An 18,159-nucleotide genomic window follows, 5' to 3' on the forward strand; every position below is an offset into this window, starting at 1 on the left:
GACCAATCGTCATCATTCACCTCAGGCTGCCCTCTCGCACAAGTTTGTAGTCAAGTCATTGTCAAGATTACCTCTTACCATTCCGACACCTCCTGCCGATTCTGGCTCGTACATATAAGGCCGAATAACCGATCCTAGAGCAGCCATGTTTTCACATCTTTGGAGTGACAGTGCAGCAATACTGTCAGCCAATCGTGGCTAAGGTCTGACCTTTAAATGGCAAAATGGCGTGTTCTTTTCAGGAAAATAAATACATTAAAATATGTATAACATTTTTAAAACGAATCAAACTGTAACCAGCTGTTGTGGCAAAAAGTTCCACAAACTCTCTTATCTGCAACTTAATTTCAATCTCCAATAGATAATAAAACATGGTTGAAAAACTCTTAAAACTAGGTTAGAAAACTTGGTTAAAAAATATATTCAAAGTCTTCAAAAACTCAGGCAAGCAAACACTAGAGACTGGCAGAATCTGATGCAGAAAGAGTTTATTCCCGTATAAATACAACGAAATAAACCCGAGTCCATCCGGACGAGACTGCCCACGGGTCAGCCGCTCGGGTCTTATATACTCTAAGCCCCTCCCTCGCTGGGCTTCAGCTTGCCCCAACACCTGTTGGAGACCCCCCCCCCCCCGCTCTGGCTCTCTTCCCTCAGTTGGTTTCCTCTCAGTTTTGCCTGACCCATTTCCAACCTTTCTGCAGGCCTCTTCTTCACTACGGCCAATTAGGCGCGTTCATGCACTGTACAACAGAAAATGGAGGGGCTGGGGGGGACACCTGTTCTTCTTGGCCAGCTGCCAACCCTGCACCTGGCTTTCATACTGAGCCCAGCGAGTTTCTCAGCTTAGGATTCTATTTTAGAGTTTTAACACTTTAGATTATAAAAACTTATTATAAAACATTAGAATATAAAACCTTAACTATAAAACACTTGACTGTTAAACCTCAACTATAAAAAACTTGACCGTAAAACTTTAACTTTAAGGCATTAAAACATTTAATTTATAAATCTTATGATTATATAACTTCAACACTAAAACATTTGATTATAAAACTTCAAAATGTTTTCCAACACAGCGTGATTCAAACACACAGTAATAGAAAATGAATTGCAGAGCTAAAATGTGTCCCCATTAAAACAAAAGAGTTCCACTGTTAATGACAAGACCCAGTTAAAGAAAACATAATGCATGAGTGGTTATGAAGCACAGCTTCATTAAAATCATATCTTAGTTATAATAAAGAGACTCTGTTCAGGCTGGGAGCTCATTCAAACCTACGACCATCTAACAAGCTAACATGAGAGCTGTAAATAAAATCATTTATTCTCTACAAGCACAAAGAGAAACTTTGGCAAAGTTTCACCTCAAAAACAAATGTTTGAAATCCTAAAATATCTTACACTGAAACAATACTTTAAATGATTTATAATTTGTCTTGTTTTCTTCTTTTTTTGAGGTGATATTGATCAGAAGTTGTCGATCACTGAAGGTCTGACAGTAGCAGCAGGGCCTCCAGTGTTTTCATAGATGACTGAACCATCATTTTCATCGTCATCATTTTGCACCTGTGAAAAGCAAAACAACTTGTTTGAGATACTGACATAAAACTATAGAAATAAATGCCCCTTTTCCCCGCAGTCACTCAGATTCAAAACAAAGCGTTCTGTTTGTTGTTATTCTATTTATAGAACCACAGGAAACCTTCAAACACCACAAACTAAAGTGTTTCATTGTTCAGTTTTTAAACTCACAGCATCGTCGTCCGTCTGTGTTTTGTTCCCTGTAAAGACAAAAAAGAGTCGACTTTAGTTTCCTGAGTGTAAATCCAGGTTTATCAAATCTTGTAGTTTATAAAAATAACATTTGAAAAGGTTCTCACCTTCAGCTGTCTTCACCTTGGCCCATATGTTGACCGCCACAACACTAATGATGAGCGCTGCTAATCCCACAGACACAATCGTAAACCTTAACCATCCTGGACCTTAGAATAAAAACATTCAAATCATCATCAGTCTGTTTCATTTGAAATCATCTTTAACTCTGGCTGTGTAGGAGGAAGAATTATGTCCAGTTACTGCTGCTAAAGATGAGTAGTACGAACACTTTAACAGGTTAATGTATTTCTCACTGTTGGCTTTGAATGCACCACCAGAGAAGTAGATCAACTCCTCCCCTCGTTCAGCCCCCTGATTAGTTTGAGGGTATTTAAAGTTGTAATCTCGAAGATCTCAGTTTCGTTCTCGTTTGTGACACTTATGGTGATAAACGCTAATTGTGGGAGCACACTTCCCAGATATCCAGACAGTTCTGCAACTCGATTTGAACTTGAACTGCAACTTGATTTTCCTGGCTGACGGTCGCTTTCCTTTTCAGACTGTTTGCTTCATCTGAGCGTCGAGTTTGTTTCTTCTTCTTTGGATTTTCACTTCTTGTTGAAGTTGTATCTGTAGTCATCCATCTTTTCTTTGTTGGTTCAGCCATAGTAGATTACTGTTTACTCGCAACACTTGCAGAGAGCGGAAAAGCAGCCGCTTAGCTCCGCCTACCCTCTCTGACAGACCAACCACAGCTGGCTGATGGAAAAAGCATCGTTAAAGCTGCTTTCCCACTGGTCAAAAAACCTGCTAACACCCCTCTTTTTCGCTTAGTGAGAAATGCTGCATTCAGCATTCAGACCCGGGTCAAATGACTCTGCAGTAGAACTGGGTAATTATCACCTCAGCTCTGATGACGACACCCGTGACGACACGCTAATCTCCGCCCCCTTTTCGGCGCGATGCTATGCTCCGTCAGTAACTTCTGCGGCTCCTCGTCATCTCAGCTACAAATTCTGGCCCTCTCCGCCCGAGCAGCGCTCGAACATCGTTCCAAATTTGTCGGCGCCACGTTTGATAAACAGGCTGAACGAGTAATAGATACAATAAAGACCTAACAACTGTAACATCCTCACTGGTTACTAACCCTGTCTCCGCTGCGTTTGTGACGTCAGACAGTGACGCAGCAGAAAAGAGATCGACAGGAGGATACTTCACTGGCAGTGGGAAAAGAGACAATCGGCATCTATAAGCGGGTCTTCCCGCCTCTGAAAAACCTGCGTCAACGCGCTAAATTTAGGTGGGAAATTGGTGCATCTGGGCAGCGCTTGTGCAGCTCGACTTAAATCAATGTCAGTCAGCGCTGTCTGTAATGTTTCTTTAAATCATGTCTGTTCAGAAGTTCCTTACCAGTAAAAATGAACTAGTATCATAAATAGACACTTTAATCCTTCTGAATTGACCCATCTTGCTTCTCGCTCTGATGCTCATGTTCTCGCGCCCTTGACTGTCAACATTTCTGAACTAGTGCTTCTTTAAAGGAGTTACATGATTAAGGCCTGATTGTTAAAGTTTTGGCTCCAGAAGCTGAGAGAAACACGAAAAGAATTATAAGTTACTTTCTTCTCCTTGTGTTGTTGGCGTACCATTGATAGCAGGCCTTGTTGAGTCGGTCCCTGTTGTCTTGCTGCTCTCAGTTGTTCTTATTGGAGGTGTTGTTGATGGTTTTGTAGCATCCTCACCTGGAAACATGAATAATGTATCTGTGAGAAGAACATGTACCCTCTGAACTGATGTCATCATAAATCTTTAAATGAATCAAAAACTCACACATACTTTGTGGTTTCACACGATAAAATCATAATCTCACCTGCTTTCTCATCGGAGGACTGAGGACTAAAGTCAAACGGATGCTTTTTGTGAGTGTAACCATCTGTCACCTCACACTTGAACAAATCAAGATACTTTGAGCTCTGGTTGAACAAAGAAGTACGAAATCTCACAGTAAGCGAGCACTCTGCAGGGAATGTTTCAATGTCCTCCTGTTCACCTTCATACAGCCACATGACTGTGTACTCACACCTGTCAGCTGCCGACACAGAGCAGGACAGTATCACCCACTCACCATCTTTCTGTTCGATCACTGATGAAGAGCAGAAAGATAAAGTATTATTGTAATGTTTCACTGTGTAGTCCTAAAATACAGTTTGATCTGAAGAAATCATGACACAAATACTCACTGTTAACAACAGACAGATAAACCAGAGTGTCTTGTTGTCCTGAATATGATTGTTGACAATAGTAAACACCAGCATCCTCCACTGTGACCTTCTTTATAAGAAGAGAACAGTCTGCTGTAAGACTGAGTCTGTCTTCACTACTTTTAAGAATCTGCCCATCTTTAACCAGTTCTATACTTCTTCTGAAGACCCAGTTAGTCCTATCACAGCGTGTCTTGTCATCAGTAACATTTCCAGGAGGCAAAGTGACGTCGTCTCCATCTCTGTTGAGGGAATGAAATTCTCCTGTTGTTGCTGTGGGAAAGATAACAGAGAAAAACACGAGGAAGTGATCTGAGATCTTGTCTCGTCTTATCTCGTCTTTCACATCATGTGACGTATTAACAATCAAAATGCTGTACCTAAATATATTCAGCATGTAATACAGAGAGACTGAGTACACAGCGACAATGAGGAAGTAACACATCACCAGTCACAGAAAGAAGACTTCTTATTTCTTTAACACGCACCAGAAGAACAGAAACAAGAGAGGCACGATGATTCACTTCAGATGGAATAAAACATGAGAAAGTGATCTGAAACATTGTCTCGTCTTATCTCATCTTTTACATCATGTGACGTAACAATCAATGTTTTACCTAATATGTTATAAAATAAATGTGAGGGGTAGAAAGTGCTGATATCTGTCGTCAAACGGAGGAGTCAACAGTGTTGTCGGGTAAAATGTATACTACTGTGAAAATCAGATACCTGAAAACGCTACATAAGCAGTACTAAAACAACCCACCTCTGAATAAATGTTTCATAAAGTCATGTTTTATCGTGTTTGTGGTTCTTCTGTGTTCTTACCTGTAAACTGAAGCAGCAGTATCACAAACAAAGTCATTTATTCCATCTGAAGTGAATCATCGTGCCTCTCTTGTTTCTGTTCTTCTGGTGCGTGTTAAAGAAAGTAGAAGTCTTCTTTCTGTCATTGGTGATGTGTTACTTCCTCATTGTCACTGTGTACTCTGTCTCTCTGTATGAGATGCTGAATTTATTTAATTACAGGATTTCATTTCCTCTAAATTTCTGAGTTGATATAAATACATTTGTTTGCTCAGCTCTGTTTCTGCAGCCTCCTCCCTCATTCATATACATGTAGCACGTTTGTTCTCACAATAAGTGATAGTAATAATTAAAGGTATATATGAAGGTGTGACAGTGTGAACAACAATGTGTAGGTAAAGTTAAAGGAAAAGAGAGAGACTGACGCAGAACGACACATTTGCTTTTTAAATAAGATTCTTATGTTTTTTCTCTCCCAAATATATGCCAGAAAGCTTCCGTGATGATAATAACCATTCATTTGATGTGTAATAAAGATAAAGATTGTTCATTTAAATTAGTTTCTTTCTTTTTCGTGGGGTAGGGAGATATCGGCCGATTAATCGGCTATCGGCTTTTTCCTCGTACAAACTATCGTTATTATATCTGCCTTTAGAAATCCACTATCGGTCGACCTCTAGTTATGTGAGAGGATTACATTAAACTCTAAAGCCATACCAAATGTTTCTAAACTCTGAACTCAAAATGCCTCAAATAAACATCAAACTTAGCCGTCTGACTTCAATGTCTGTTAGAAATGTTTGTAATGTTTCTTTTAATAATGTCTGTCTTTAGTATTTTCTTACCTGTGAACAGAAGCACCAGTGTCACAAAGAAAGACATTTTACTCCTCGTGAAGTGACCCATCTTGCTTCTCTGTCTCTTGTTCTCACCCTCCGAAGTGTTTCCTTTAGAGACTTAAACAACTTCCTGTTTTTAGTGAGTCCAACCTTCTTCCAGTGAATTGTGACACTTGGTCTGTTGTTGTTGTTTTTAAGTGGTCTGAGAAATGTTTGTTCCTCATTTCGGCTCAGTTTGTTCTTCTGAGAACTGATGTAGAAGTTTTGTAATGTGAATGTGGGCACAACAGCAGCAGAGCTCTGTAGGTTTTAACCCTTCATTGGTCACCAGGTAAGCCTCCTAAAGCTTTTGAAATGAAGCTACAAAAGTCCTTTTAAAGTCTCAGGCTACACCTTCCAATCAATTAAAATCATCATCAGTCTGTTTCATTTGAAATCCTGCAGCCAAAAGAGAATCAGCTTCTTCTTTTCCCACCGTGAACATCTCTAATATCTCTCTACCTGCAGACAAGTGTCCGTCTGACATTCATACCTCAGACTTCATCAGGAGGCACACAGAGAGAGATGTTAAAACAGACGTGTGTGCTGTAGAGAATATCTGAGTGTGGCTCTAACGTTCACACTTAAGGCATCATAAGGAGAGAGAGATGTGAGACGTTTGGTCTCTACCTGCTTTTGTTGGAGTGTCGTCCATTTTGTCTCCCCCTGGTGATGTGCTTCCTTTTAATTTTGTTGTTCATGATATAATGTAATGAAGGAAAAATAAATCAAAATTAAAACAAAATTTAAAAAAACACATTGTTTACATCATTAACAGACTTAATGAGAAAGAAAAGTGTACACTTCAAACATAAAATTCATCAAACAATATCAAAACTATGAACCTGTTTTCTGGGGGACGTTCAACAGCAGCGTTTGTCCGCTCTTATTATCTGTCACGTTACAATACAGCAGCTCATCAGAGTTCTGATAGAGATGAGGAGTTGTCAATGTCACTCTGGCTGAACAGGTACGCTGTGATGTCTTCATGTTGTTCATACTTCCCATATAGATCCACTGCACTGTGTGTCCACACTCTCCATATGTGAGCACAGAGCAGTAAATGATGGACTCTTTCAGTTTTTTAACTGGTGAAAGATTGTGAGAGAAAGAAAACGAGTGAAATTAACTTCCTCACTGTAATCAGAACTTTTATAAAGTTTCAGTATATCATTCCAACAAGACAGTTTGAACTGTAATATTTAGATGTCAGTACTTACTGTTAATAACAGACAGATAAACCAGAGCATCGTCAACATGTTGCTTTCCTGATTCGTTGAGCTGTCTGCAGGCGTAATGTCCAACATCCTCACGTGTGATGTTTGTTACAACCAGAGAACAGTCCGCTGTGACTCTCAGTCTGTCAGAATGATCTTTTGAAATCTGAGTTGTACTTATAGTCCCGTGTGTAATCAGTTCTACTGCTGTTACCAAAGTATTACGACTGAAAAGCCAAGAAGTTCTGTCACAGTTCTGCTGATCTTTCATCACATTCCCACAAGGCAAAGTGACTTCACCTCCAGCTCTGACAGTGAAGGAGGAGGGGCCTTGTCCAGTTACTGCTGTTGAAATTAGAGATAAATATCAATGATAAAACATTTTATTAATAGTTATGTGAGAGGATTACATTAAACTCTAAAGCCATACCAAATGTTTCTAAACTCTGAACTCAAAATGCCTCAAATAAACATCAAACTTAGCCGTCTGACTTCAATGTCTGTTAGAAATGTTTGTAATGTTTCTTTTAATAATGTCTGTCTTTAGTATTTTCTTACCTGTGAACAGAAGCACCAGTGTCACAAATAAAGACATTTTACTCCTCGTGAAGTGACCCATCTTGCTTCTCTGTCTCTTGTTCTCACCCTCCGAAGTGTTTCCTTTAGAGACTTAAACAACTTCCTGTTGTTAGTGAGTCCAACCTTCTTCCAGTGAATTGTGACACTTGCTCTGTTGTTGTTTTTAAGTGGTCTGAGAAATGTTTGTTCCTCATTTCGGCTCAGTTTGTTCTTCTGAGAACTGATGTAGAAGTTTTGTAATGTGAATGTGGGCACAACAGCAGCAGAGCTCTGTAGGTTTTAACCCTTCATTGGTCACCAGGTAAGCCTCCTAAAGCTTTTGAAATGAAGCTACAAAAGTCCTTTTAAAGTCTCAGGCTACACCTTCCAATCAATTAAAATCATCATCAGTCTGTTTCATTTGAAATCCTGCAGCCAAAAGAGAATCAGCTTCTTCTTTTCCCACCGTGAACATCTCTAATATCTCTCTACCTGCAGACAAGTGTCCGTCTGACATTCATACCTCAGACTTCATCAGGAGGCACAGAGAGAGAGATGTTAAAACAGATGTGTGTGCTGTAGAGAATATCTGAGTGTGGCTCTAACGTTCACACTTAAGGCATCATAAGGAGAGAGAGATGTGAGACGTTTGGTCTCTACCTGCTTTTGTTGGAGTGTCGTCCAGTTTGTCTCCCCCTAGTGATGTGCTTCCTTTTAATTTTGTTGTTCGTGATATAATGTAATGAAGGAAAAATAAATCAAAATTAAAACAAAATAAAAGAAAACCACATTGTTTACATCATTAACAGACTTAATGAGAAAGAAAAGTGTACACTTCAAACATAAAATTCATCAAACAATATCAAAACTATAAACCTGTTTTCTGGGGGACGTTCAACAGCAGCGTTTGTCTGCTCTTATTATCTGTCACGCTACAATACAGCAGCTCATCAGAGTTCTGATAGAGATGAGGAGTTGTCAATGTCACAGTGGCTGAACAGGTACGCTGTGATGTCTTCATGTTGTTCATACTTCCCTTATAGATCCACTGCACTGTGTGTCCACACTCTCCATGTGAGCACAGAGCAGTAAATGATGGACTCTTGTCTTTCAACTGGTGAAAGATTGTGAGAGAAAGAAAACGAGTGAAATTAACTTCCTCACTGTAATCAGAACTTTTATAAAGTTTCAGTATATCATTCCAACAAGACAGTTTGAACTGTAATATTTAGATGTCAGTACTTACTGTTAATAACAGACAGATAAACCAGAGCATCGTCAACATGTTGCTTTCCCGATTCGTTGAGCTGTCTGCAGGCGTAACGTCCAACATCCTCACGTGTGATGTTTGTTACAACCAGAGAACAGTCCGCTGTGACTCTCAGTCTGTCAGAATGATCTTTTGAAATCTGAGTTTTACTTATATTCCCGTGTGTAATCAGTCGTAATGCTGTTCTCCCAGGATTACGACTGAAAAGCCAAGAAGTTCTGTCACAGTTCTGCTGATCTTTCATCACATTCCCACAAGGCAAAGTGACTTCACCTCCAGCTCTGACAGTGAAGGAGGAGGGACCTTGTCCAGTTACTGCTGCTGAAATTAGAGATAAATATCAATGATAAAACATTTTATTAATAGTTATGTGAGAGGATTACATTAAACTCTAAAGCCATACCAAATGTTTCTAAACTCTGAACTCAAAATGCCTCAAATAAACATCAAACTTAGCCGTCTGACTTCAATGTCTGTTAGACTCAGGAGGCAAAAGTAGAAAATAAACAAATCTTTAATTATTAAAGTACAACAGAAAATCACTCACAAGGAGGAAAAAGGTCACTATTAAAGAACAACAGAAAATCACTCACAAGGAGGAAAACCTACTAACAAAACCAAGGGCTTGACAAAGTATCAAAATAAAAGTACAAAACCTGACAAGACGGGCATGGAGCAAATGCTGACAATTCCTGAAGTGATGACGGCACGGAGCTGGTTTACTGGCACACGAGACAAGACGAACTGGCAACAGACAAAGGGAGACACAGACCATATATACACAGGGTAATGGGGAACAGGTGGAAACAATCAGGGCAGGGAAGACAATCAGACTGGCGGGAAAAACACAAGGGGCAGGGCAAGTTACCTGAAACGAGAGGAGAGTAGAATTTCAAAATAAAGCAGGAAACCATAAGACAACATAGACACAAGACATTTAAACACCGCCAGCTTTCTTGGCCATGACAGTACCCCTCCCTCTAGGGACGGCTCCTGATGGACCAGGCCTCTGAAGGTGACTGTTGTAAAAGTCAGAGATGAGATCAGGGTCCACAATGAATTCATAGAGGCTCTGAGGGGAGCTTTTGATCCAACCTCATCCGACCGAGAGAAAGCTCGTGCACTGAGTAACATCAAACAAGGTATGGACTCAGTTTCTGATTATGCCATCCGCTTTCGGACCCTAGCCACTGACAGTGGATGGAACTCCACGGCTCTTTATGATGTCTTTCTTAAAGGACTCTCTGACCAGATTCAAGATTTGTTAGTGCCTCTGGACCTACCATCTTCCCTAGACGCTATCATAACTCTAGCCATAAGAACTGACAACCGTTTACAGGAGCGCAAACAGAACCGCAACCAGATGACATCTTTGGCTGATCGCCATCGAACCCATACTGCATCTTCTACAGCCACTTGGCAGAGCCCTACACGCTTCCCTCCACCGGCTCCTCGGCAGGAGGAACCCATGCAGCTGGGACAAGCCAAACTGTCAACAGAGGAGCGTCGTCGCCGTCTGCAGGAAGGACGGTGCTTCTATTGTGGGCAGCAAGGTCATCTCCTCGCCACGTGTCCAGCAAAAGGGCAGGCTCGCCAGTAGTCGGGAGGGTACTGGTGAGCCGTTTCTCCTCCTCTGAATTCCCTCCCCGAGCCTTATCGGATATCAAGGTAAAACATCATGACACCACGATTTCTCTTGGGGTGCTCATTGACTCAGGGGCTGATGAGAGTCTCATTGACTGGGATTTTGCCCAAAAACTTTATTTGAACACTGAGCAATTATCCCAGCCATTAGAGGCCAGTGCTCTTGACGGGAGCTTGATATTAAAAGTGACTCATAAGACTGAACCTCTCGAAGTCATTGTAGGTGACCACCATGAACTCATGTGTTTTCACTTGTTTCATTCTACCCAGTACCCTCTTATTCTGGGCTTCCCGTGGTTAAAGGAACATAACCCACACACTGACATGAGTACTGGGAAAGTTTTGAACTGGGCTGAGGGGTGTACAAAGAAGTGTTTTAAGTCATGTCCTGATTTGAGTATGAAACCTGTATTTAACACTGTCTCTGTTCATCCTAACACAGACCCTGAACACCCTGACCTGATATCAGTTCCGAAATGTTACCATGAGCTGGGGGAAGTTTTTAGCAAAAGTAAGGCTACTTCTCTTCCTCCTCACAGACCTTATGATTGCCCCATTGACTTGATCCCTGGGGCCCCTATTCCTAGAGGTAGACTGTATTCAATCTCTGGCCCTGAAAGGGAGGCCATGACGGCATATATTGAGTCGTCATTAAAGGCTGGCCTTATTCGCCCCTCTTCATCTCCGGCAGGGGCAGGTTTTTTGTGGGGAAAAAAGATGGGTCCCTCAGACCTTGCATTGACTATGGGCCACTTAATGACATCACTATTAAAAATCGGTATCCTCTGCCACTCATGTCATCTGCCTTTGATCAGCTTCAACAAGCAAAGATTTTTACCAAATTGGACCTGAGAAATGCTTATCACTTGGTTCGTATCAGAGAGGGGGATGAATGGAAGACAGGCTTTAATACACCTAGTGGTCATTATGAATACCTAGTTATGCCATTTGGTTTAACCAATGCTCCTGCGGTGTTCCAAGCCATGATCAATGATGTTCTGAGAGACTTCCTGAACCACTTTGTCTATGTTTACTTGGATGACATCTTGATCTATTCCCCAGACTCGGACTCTCATGTTGGCCATGTACGCCAGGTCCTCCAAAGGTTGCTGGAGAACCAATTGTATGTTAAAGCTGAAAAGAGTGAGTTTCATGCCGGCACTGTATCTTTCCTTGGCTTCATCATAGCCCCTGGAAAGATGCAAATGGATCCGGCTAAAGTTAGCGCTGTGGCTCAGTGGCCTACACCTGATAGCCGCAAAAAGGTTCAGCAATTCTTGGGATTTGCTAACTTTTACAGGCGGTTTATCAGAAACTTCAGCGCCATAGCAGCACCTCTCCATGCCCTCACATCTCCACAGACTCCGTTCCAGTGGTCCCCTCAAGCTGAGGAGGCCTTCCAGCAGCTTAAGACACGCTTCACCACCGCTCCCATCCTCACACTTCCTGATCCCAGCCGACAGTTCGTGGTGGAGGTGGATGCCTCCAATGATGGGGCAGGAGCGGTCCTCTCCCAACGCTCTGAGAAGGACAACAAGCTTCACCCCTGTGCCTTCCTGTCTCGGAGGCTTTCGCCGGCTGAGAGGAATTGCGATGTTGGGAATCGTGAGTTGCTGGCTGTCAAAATGGCTCTGGAGGAGTGGAGACATTGGCTAGAGGGGGCGCAGAATCCTTTTGTTGTATGGACTGACCATACAAATTTGGAATACATTCGCAAAGCTAAAAGACTGAACTCCCGTCAAGCTAGATGGACATTGTTTTTCAATCGTTTTAACTTTGTGCTGTCTTACAGGCCGGGGTCCCAGAACACGAAGTCCGACGCCTTGTCACGTCTGTTTGACCCCGAGCCTACTGCCAAGGAACCTGAGCCCATCCTACCACTGAACCGTGTGGTTGGAGCGGTGACTTGGCAAATAGAATCTGAGGTGAAGCAAGCTAATGGTGAGAACCCAACACCTAGTGGTTGTCCGGTGAATCGCTTGTTTGTCCCTGTTACTATGCGTCCACAGGTGATCCATTGGGCTCACACCTCGCTACTCACCTGCCACCCGGGTGTCAAAAGAACCATGCACGCCATTTCCCAGAGATTTTGGTGGTCCTCCATGGAGCAAGAGGTCCGGGAGTATGTGGAGGCATGCCCCATCTGCGCCCGCAACAAGACCTCCTCCGGAGCACGGATGGGTTTGCTGCAGCCACTCCCCATCCCTACTTGTCCTTGGGCTGAGATCTCTCTGGACTTCGTCACGGGGCTCCCGGTCTCTGAAGGTAACACCACTGTTCTCACAGTGGTGGATAGATTCTCTAAGATGACTCATTTCATTCCTTTGCCTAAGTTGCTCTCTGCCAAAGAGACAGCAGAAGTTATGATGACTCATGTGTTTCATATCCATGGATTTCCTAAGGATATCGTGTCAGACCGGGGGCCCCAGTTCATCTCTAGATTCTGGAAGGAGTTCTGCAAACTCATTGGAGCCACCGTCAGCCTCACCTCTGGGTACCACCCAGAATCTAACGGCCAGTTCGTACTGTCACAACTGAACAAGGACTCGAACCCAAATGCACGACTCAGGAGGCAAAAGTAGAAAATAAACAAATCTTTAATTATTAAAGTGCAACAGAAAATCACTCACAAGGAGGAAAAAGATAACTATTAAAGTACAACAGAAAATCACTCACAAGGAGGAAAAAGGTCACTATTAAAGAACAACAGAAAATCACTCACAAGGAGGAAAACCTACTAACAAAACCAAGGGCTTGACAAAGTATCAAAATAAAAGTACAAAACCTGACAAGACGGGCATGGAGCAAATGCTGACAATTCCTGAAGTGATGACGGCACGGAGCTGGTTTACTGGCACACGAGACAAGACGAACTGGCAACAGACAAAGGGAGACACAGACCATATATACACAGGGTAATGGGGAACAGGTGGAAACAATCAGGGCAGGGAAGACAATCAGACTGGCGGGAAAAACACAAGGGGCAGGGCAAGTTACCTGAAACGAGAGGAGAGTAGAATTTCAAAATAAAGCAGGAAACCATTAGACAACATAGACACAAGACATTTAAACACCGCCAGCTTTCTTGGCCATGACATTATTAAAAGAAACATTACAAACATTTCTGTCTTTAGTATTTTCTTACCTGTGAACAGAAGCACCAGTGTCACAAATAAAGACATTTTATTCCTCGTGAAGTGACCCATCTTGCTTCTCTGTCTCTTGTTCTCACCCTCTGAAGTGTTTCCTGTAGAGACTTTAAATAAACAACTTCCTGTTGTTAGTGAGTCCAACCTTCTTTCAGTGAATTGTGACACTTGGTCTGTTGTTGTTTTTAAGTGGTCTTAGAAATGTTTGTTCCTCATTTCGGCTCAGTTTGTTCTTCTGAGAACTGATGTAGAAGTTTTGTAATGTGAATGTGGGCACAACAGCAGCAGAGCTCTGTAGGTTTTAACCCTTCATTGGTCACCAGGTAAGCCTCCTAAAGCTTTTGAAATGAAGCTACAAAAGTCCTTTTAAAGTCTCAGGCTACGCCTTCCAATCTTACACATCTTGCTCAGATAACCACTGTAAAATACATGATCCAGGAAAACGAAACATAATGCATGAGCTTTATTAAAATCATATCTTAGTTATAATAAAGAGACTCTGTTCAGGCTGGGAGCTCATTCAAACCTACGACCATCTAACAAGCTAACATGAGAGCTGTAAATAAAATCATTTATTCTCTACAAGCACAAAGAGAAACTTTGGCAAAGTTTCACCTCAAAAACAAATGTTTGAAATCCTAAAATATCTTACACTGAAACAATACTTTAAATGATTTATAATTTGTCTTGTTTTCTTCTTTTTTTGAGGTGATATTGATCAGAAGTTGTCGATCACTGAAGGTCTGACAGTAGCAGCAGGGCCTCCAGTGTTTTCATAGATGACTGAACCATCATTTTCATCGTCATCATTTTGCACCTGTGAAAAGCAAAACAACTTGTTTGAGATACTGACATAAAACTATAGAAATAAATGCCCCTTTTCCCCGCAGTCACTCAGATTCAAAACAAAGCGTTCTGTTTGTTGTTATTCTATTTATAGAACCACAGGAAACCTTCAAACACCACAAACTAAAGTGTTTCATTGTTCAGTTTTTAAACTCACAGCATCGTCGTCCGTCTGTGTTTTGTTCCCTGTAAAGACAAAAAAGAGTCGACTTTAGTTTCCTGAGTGTAAATCCAGGTTTATCAAATCTTGTAGTTTATAAAAATAACATTTGAAAAGGTTCTCACCTTCAGCTGTCTTCACCTTGGCCCATATGTTGACCGCCACAACACTAATGATGAGCGCTGCTAATCCCACGGACACAATCGTAAACCTTAACCATCCTGGACCTTAGAATAAAAACATTCAAATCATCATCAGTCTGTTTCATTTGAAATCCTGCAGCCAAAAGAGAATCAGCTTCTTCTTTTCCCACCGTGAACATCTCTAATATCTCTCTACCTGCAGACAAGTGTCAGTCTGACATTCATACCTCAGACTTCATCAGGAGGCACAGAGAGAGAGATGTTAAAACAGACGTGTGTGCTGTAGAGAATATCTGAGTGTGGCTCTAACGTTCACACTTAAGGCATCATAAGGAGAGAGAGATGTGAGACGTTTGTCTCTACCTGCTTTTGTTGGAGTGTCGTCCTCTGGCCTTTCGTCTCTCCCTGATGATGTGCTTCCTTTGATTTAGTTTAATGTGATTTAAAGAAATAAAAAACATAAAATTCAAACATACAACTAACAACTGAAGTAAGACTCACTGTGACAGAATATTGTTTAATAAAAAAATAATAATTGTACCTGTTGTCTGACATGAGGACTGTGGGCCAACATTACAGAGCAGCGTTTGTCCGCTCTTATTATCTGTCACGCTACAATACAGCAGCTCATCAGAGTTCTGATAGAGATGAGGAGTTGTCAATGTCAATCTGGCTAAACAGGTATGCTGTGATGTCTCCGTGTTGTTCATACTTCCCTTATAGATCCACTGCACTGTGTGTCCACACTCTCTATATGTGAACACAGAGCAGTAAATGATGGACTCTTGTCTTTCAACTGGTGAAAGATTGTGAGAGAAAGAAAACGAGTGAAATTAACTTCCTCACTGTAATCAGAACTTTTATAAAGTTTCAGTTTATCATTCCAACAAGACAGTTTGAACTGTAACATTTAGATGTCAGTACTTACTGTAGATTACAGACAGATAAACCAGAGCAGCGTCAACATGTTGCTTTCCTGATTCGTTGAGCTGTCTGCAGGCGTAATGTCCAACATCCTCACGTGTGATGTTTGTTACAACCAGAGAACAGTCCGCTGTGACTCTCAGTCTGTCAGAATGATCTTTTGAAATCTGAGTTGTAGTTATAGTCCCGTGTGTAATCAGTTCTACTGCTGCTAGCCAATTATCACAATTGAAAAGCCAAGAAGTTCTGTCACAGTTCTGCTGATCTTTCATCACATTCCCACAAGGCAAAGTGACTTCACCTCCAGCTCTGACAGTGAAGGAGGAGGGACCTTGTCCAGTTACTGCTGCTGAAATTAGAGATAAATATCAATGATAAAACATTTTATTAATAGTTATGTGAGAGGATTACATTAAACTCTAAAGCCATACCAAATGTTTCTAAACTCTGAACTCCAAATGCCTCAAATAAACATCAAACTTAGCCGTCTGACTTCAATGTCTGTTAGAAATGTTTGTAATGTTTCTTTTAATAATGTCTGTCTTTAGTATTTTCTTACCTGTGAACAGAAGCACCAGTGTCACAAAGAAAGACATTTTACTCCTCGTGAAGTGACCCATCTTGCTTCTCTGTCTCTTGTTCTCACCCTCTGAAGTGTTTCCTGTAGAGACTTTGAAAAAACAACTTCCTGTTTTTAGTAAGTCCAACCTTCTTACAGTGAATTGACTATTTTTCTCCCCCCATTCTTTAAGTAGTAATATTTCAGCTGACAGAGCGCATCAGCTTTTCATCGCTTTGAATTTCCTATAGATGTCTTAAAAGCTAAAGGTGGAGTGGTTAAAGGTTCAGTAGGTAACATTATTAAAACTAACTTTTTGTCATATTTGCTCAAACTGTCACTTTCAACATGCAGTGGTACATGAGAGAGATAGTCTGGTAAAATTATCATGTTCCTCTGGCTCCTCCTACTGCTCCTAATGGCAATTTGCAAGAATCTACCGCTCCACAAAAACCAATCAGAGCCGAGTAGTCTCTCAGGCTGCTGTCAATCACATGCTGCGCAGCACCACTCCTCGCTCAAGCTCAATTTCTTCAGTGAGCACAGCATCAGCCGGCTTGTGTCCACAACCACCAGGAATTTAAAAAATGCCCATCCCTTCATTGCCAACTAACGACCGTTACACCGAAGAAGACAAAAGAGAAAAAGCACGCTAAAAGAGTTGGACCGAGACAGAAACAAAACCAGAGGAAACATCAGAGCGGCATTTCCGAGGTGGAGAGAGCTACAGGACCTGAAAGGATTAAAAAGCGATGCTGAGTTAGACAGTTCTGCTCGACAGGTAATTACCCCGGCTTCATTTCTGCTGCATTTGCTTCACATTGCTAAGATGTCGGCGGCTTCTGTGATGTTAGCTTGTTCTCAATGCGGCTACTGTTCAGCGTTGTTTCATGGCGGAGTGGCTGAAAACATTTCTGTGAAGTTCCCAGGCAGTGTGTGACCGTTTCAGACTTTCTCCTGATAGTTCTGTGTGCCATGCGCGTGCATGACAGCCTCCTCTGCAGGGAGGGCTTTTGGAGGCAGGACTGAGCGCCGCGGAGAGAGAGGGTGAGGGACCTGGAGGTTGTGATCTTTCAAATTTTGAAGCAAAGTCTGCTCTCTTCTCCATCTCACCTACTGCAGCTTTAAATCTGTGTGGATAAAAGGACACAAGTAATGAGACAAACTCCTCATCCTCCAGACTGTGATGCCTCACACATGGTGCAGTATGCTGACACTGTTTTTAGTGTTCAAAGACGTGTTTGTTCCTCATTGCGGCTCAGCTCTTTCTTCTGAGAACTGATGTGGAAGTGTTTATTTTTTATCAACAAGATTTCCGGACTGAGGTTTCCACCCATTTCCTCTGCCCTAGACCCTTCTGTTCCTCCTATGTGCCCAGTGGTCCTCGATCAGTTTGAGCCTGTACCACTCTCCCTATTATCTGAGGTAGTGCATCACTTGTGGCCTACAAATATCCCCCTAGATAGCATTCCTTCTCAGCTTCTAAAAGAAGTTTGTAATACTGTTGGGTCAAGTATTCTGGCGTTGATTAACACCTTGCTTACTTCAGGGTGTGTTCCAGCTGCTTTTAAACATGCTGCAGTGCATCCCCTTATCAAAAAGGAAAACCTGGACTCTTCTGTTCTCTCTAACTTCAGGCCTATTTCCAAGCTACCTTTTTGTCTAAAGTTATGGAGAGAGTTGTTCTTACTCAATTACAAACATCTTCAGATAATCATGTCATTTTTGAAAAATTCCACTCAGGTTTTAAACCACGCCATAGTACTGAAACAGCTCTCTTTAGAGTTTTTAACGATCTTCTTCTAACCGTTGACTCAGGGAACTCTGCCAGCCTGGTGCTTTTGGACCTGACCGCTGCCGTTGACACTGTGGATCATGGGATCCTTTTATCACGCCTTGAACAGTGTGTGGGCATTACAGGTACT

The 18,159-nt window shown here is 41.8% G+C and overlaps 1 protein-coding gene and 1 long non-coding RNA gene across 4 annotated transcripts; both read right to left on the reverse strand.

Annotated features, from left to right (window-relative positions):
• Positions 1 to 636: 636 nt before the first annotated feature.
• Positions 637 to 7,616, reverse strand: LOC138584675 (T-lymphocyte surface antigen Ly-9-like). Of its 3 annotated transcripts, XM_069656966.1 has the most exons (10): positions 7,540 to 7,616; positions 6,985 to 7,326; positions 6,610 to 6,852; positions 6,395 to 6,445; positions 4,059 to 4,352; positions 3,689 to 3,961; positions 3,465 to 3,560; positions 1,884 to 1,985; positions 1,756 to 1,784; positions 637 to 1,569 (listed from the first exon to the last, which is right to left on the reverse strand). In XM_069656966.1, the coding sequence occupies exons 1-10, from the start codon at positions 7,598 to 7,600 to the stop codon at positions 1,471 to 1,473; spliced, it is 1,590 nt and encodes a 529-aa protein (XP_069513067.1). In that variant the 5' UTR covers positions 7,601 to 7,616; the 3' UTR covers positions 637 to 1,470. The 3 variants fall into 3 exon arrangements, with proteins under 3 accessions (XP_069513067.1, XP_069513084.1, XP_069513077.1); XM_069656983.1 differs by lacking the exons at positions 6,395 to 6,445; positions 6,610 to 6,852; positions 6,985 to 7,326; positions 7,540 to 7,616 and adding exons at positions 4,908 to 4,988; positions 5,732 to 5,781; XM_069656976.1 differs by lacking the exons at positions 6,395 to 6,445; positions 6,610 to 6,852; positions 6,985 to 7,326; positions 7,540 to 7,616 and adding an exon at positions 5,732 to 5,868.
• A 6,395-nt stretch (positions 7,617 to 14,011) lies between these two features.
• LOC138585368 (uncharacterized) lies at positions 14,012 to 14,849 on the reverse strand. The gene is made up of 3 exons (XR_011305593.1): positions 14,734 to 14,849; positions 14,606 to 14,634; positions 14,012 to 14,419 (listed from the first exon to the last, which is right to left on the reverse strand). It is a non-coding gene; the product is annotated as an uncharacterized lncRNA (long non-coding RNA).
• Positions 14,850 to 18,159: the final 3,310 nt, after the last annotated feature.

Source organism: Semicossyphus pulcher, unplaced genomic scaffold, assembly GCF_022749685.1.
Source record: "Semicossyphus pulcher isolate SPU_LCO1_2020_fin unplaced genomic scaffold, fSemPul1.0.p SCAF_11, whole genome shotgun sequence".
NCBI lineage: Eukaryota > Metazoa > Chordata > Actinopteri > Labriformes > Labridae > Semicossyphus > Semicossyphus pulcher.

Coding starts and splice junctions, on each gene's coding strand:
- LOC138584675 (XM_069656966.1), bottom strand. CDS start 7,600: ATGGGTCACTTCACGAGGAGTAAAATGTCTTTATTTGTGACACTGGTG. Junction 1,986..3,464: donor AACAAGGCCTGCTATCAATG/GTACGCCAACAA, acceptor TTTTATTCTAAG/GTCCAGGATGGTTAAGGTTT. Junction 1,785..1,883: donor CAAGGTGAAGACAGCTGAAG/GTGAGAACCTTT, acceptor TTGTCTTTACAG/GGAACAAAACACAGACGGAC.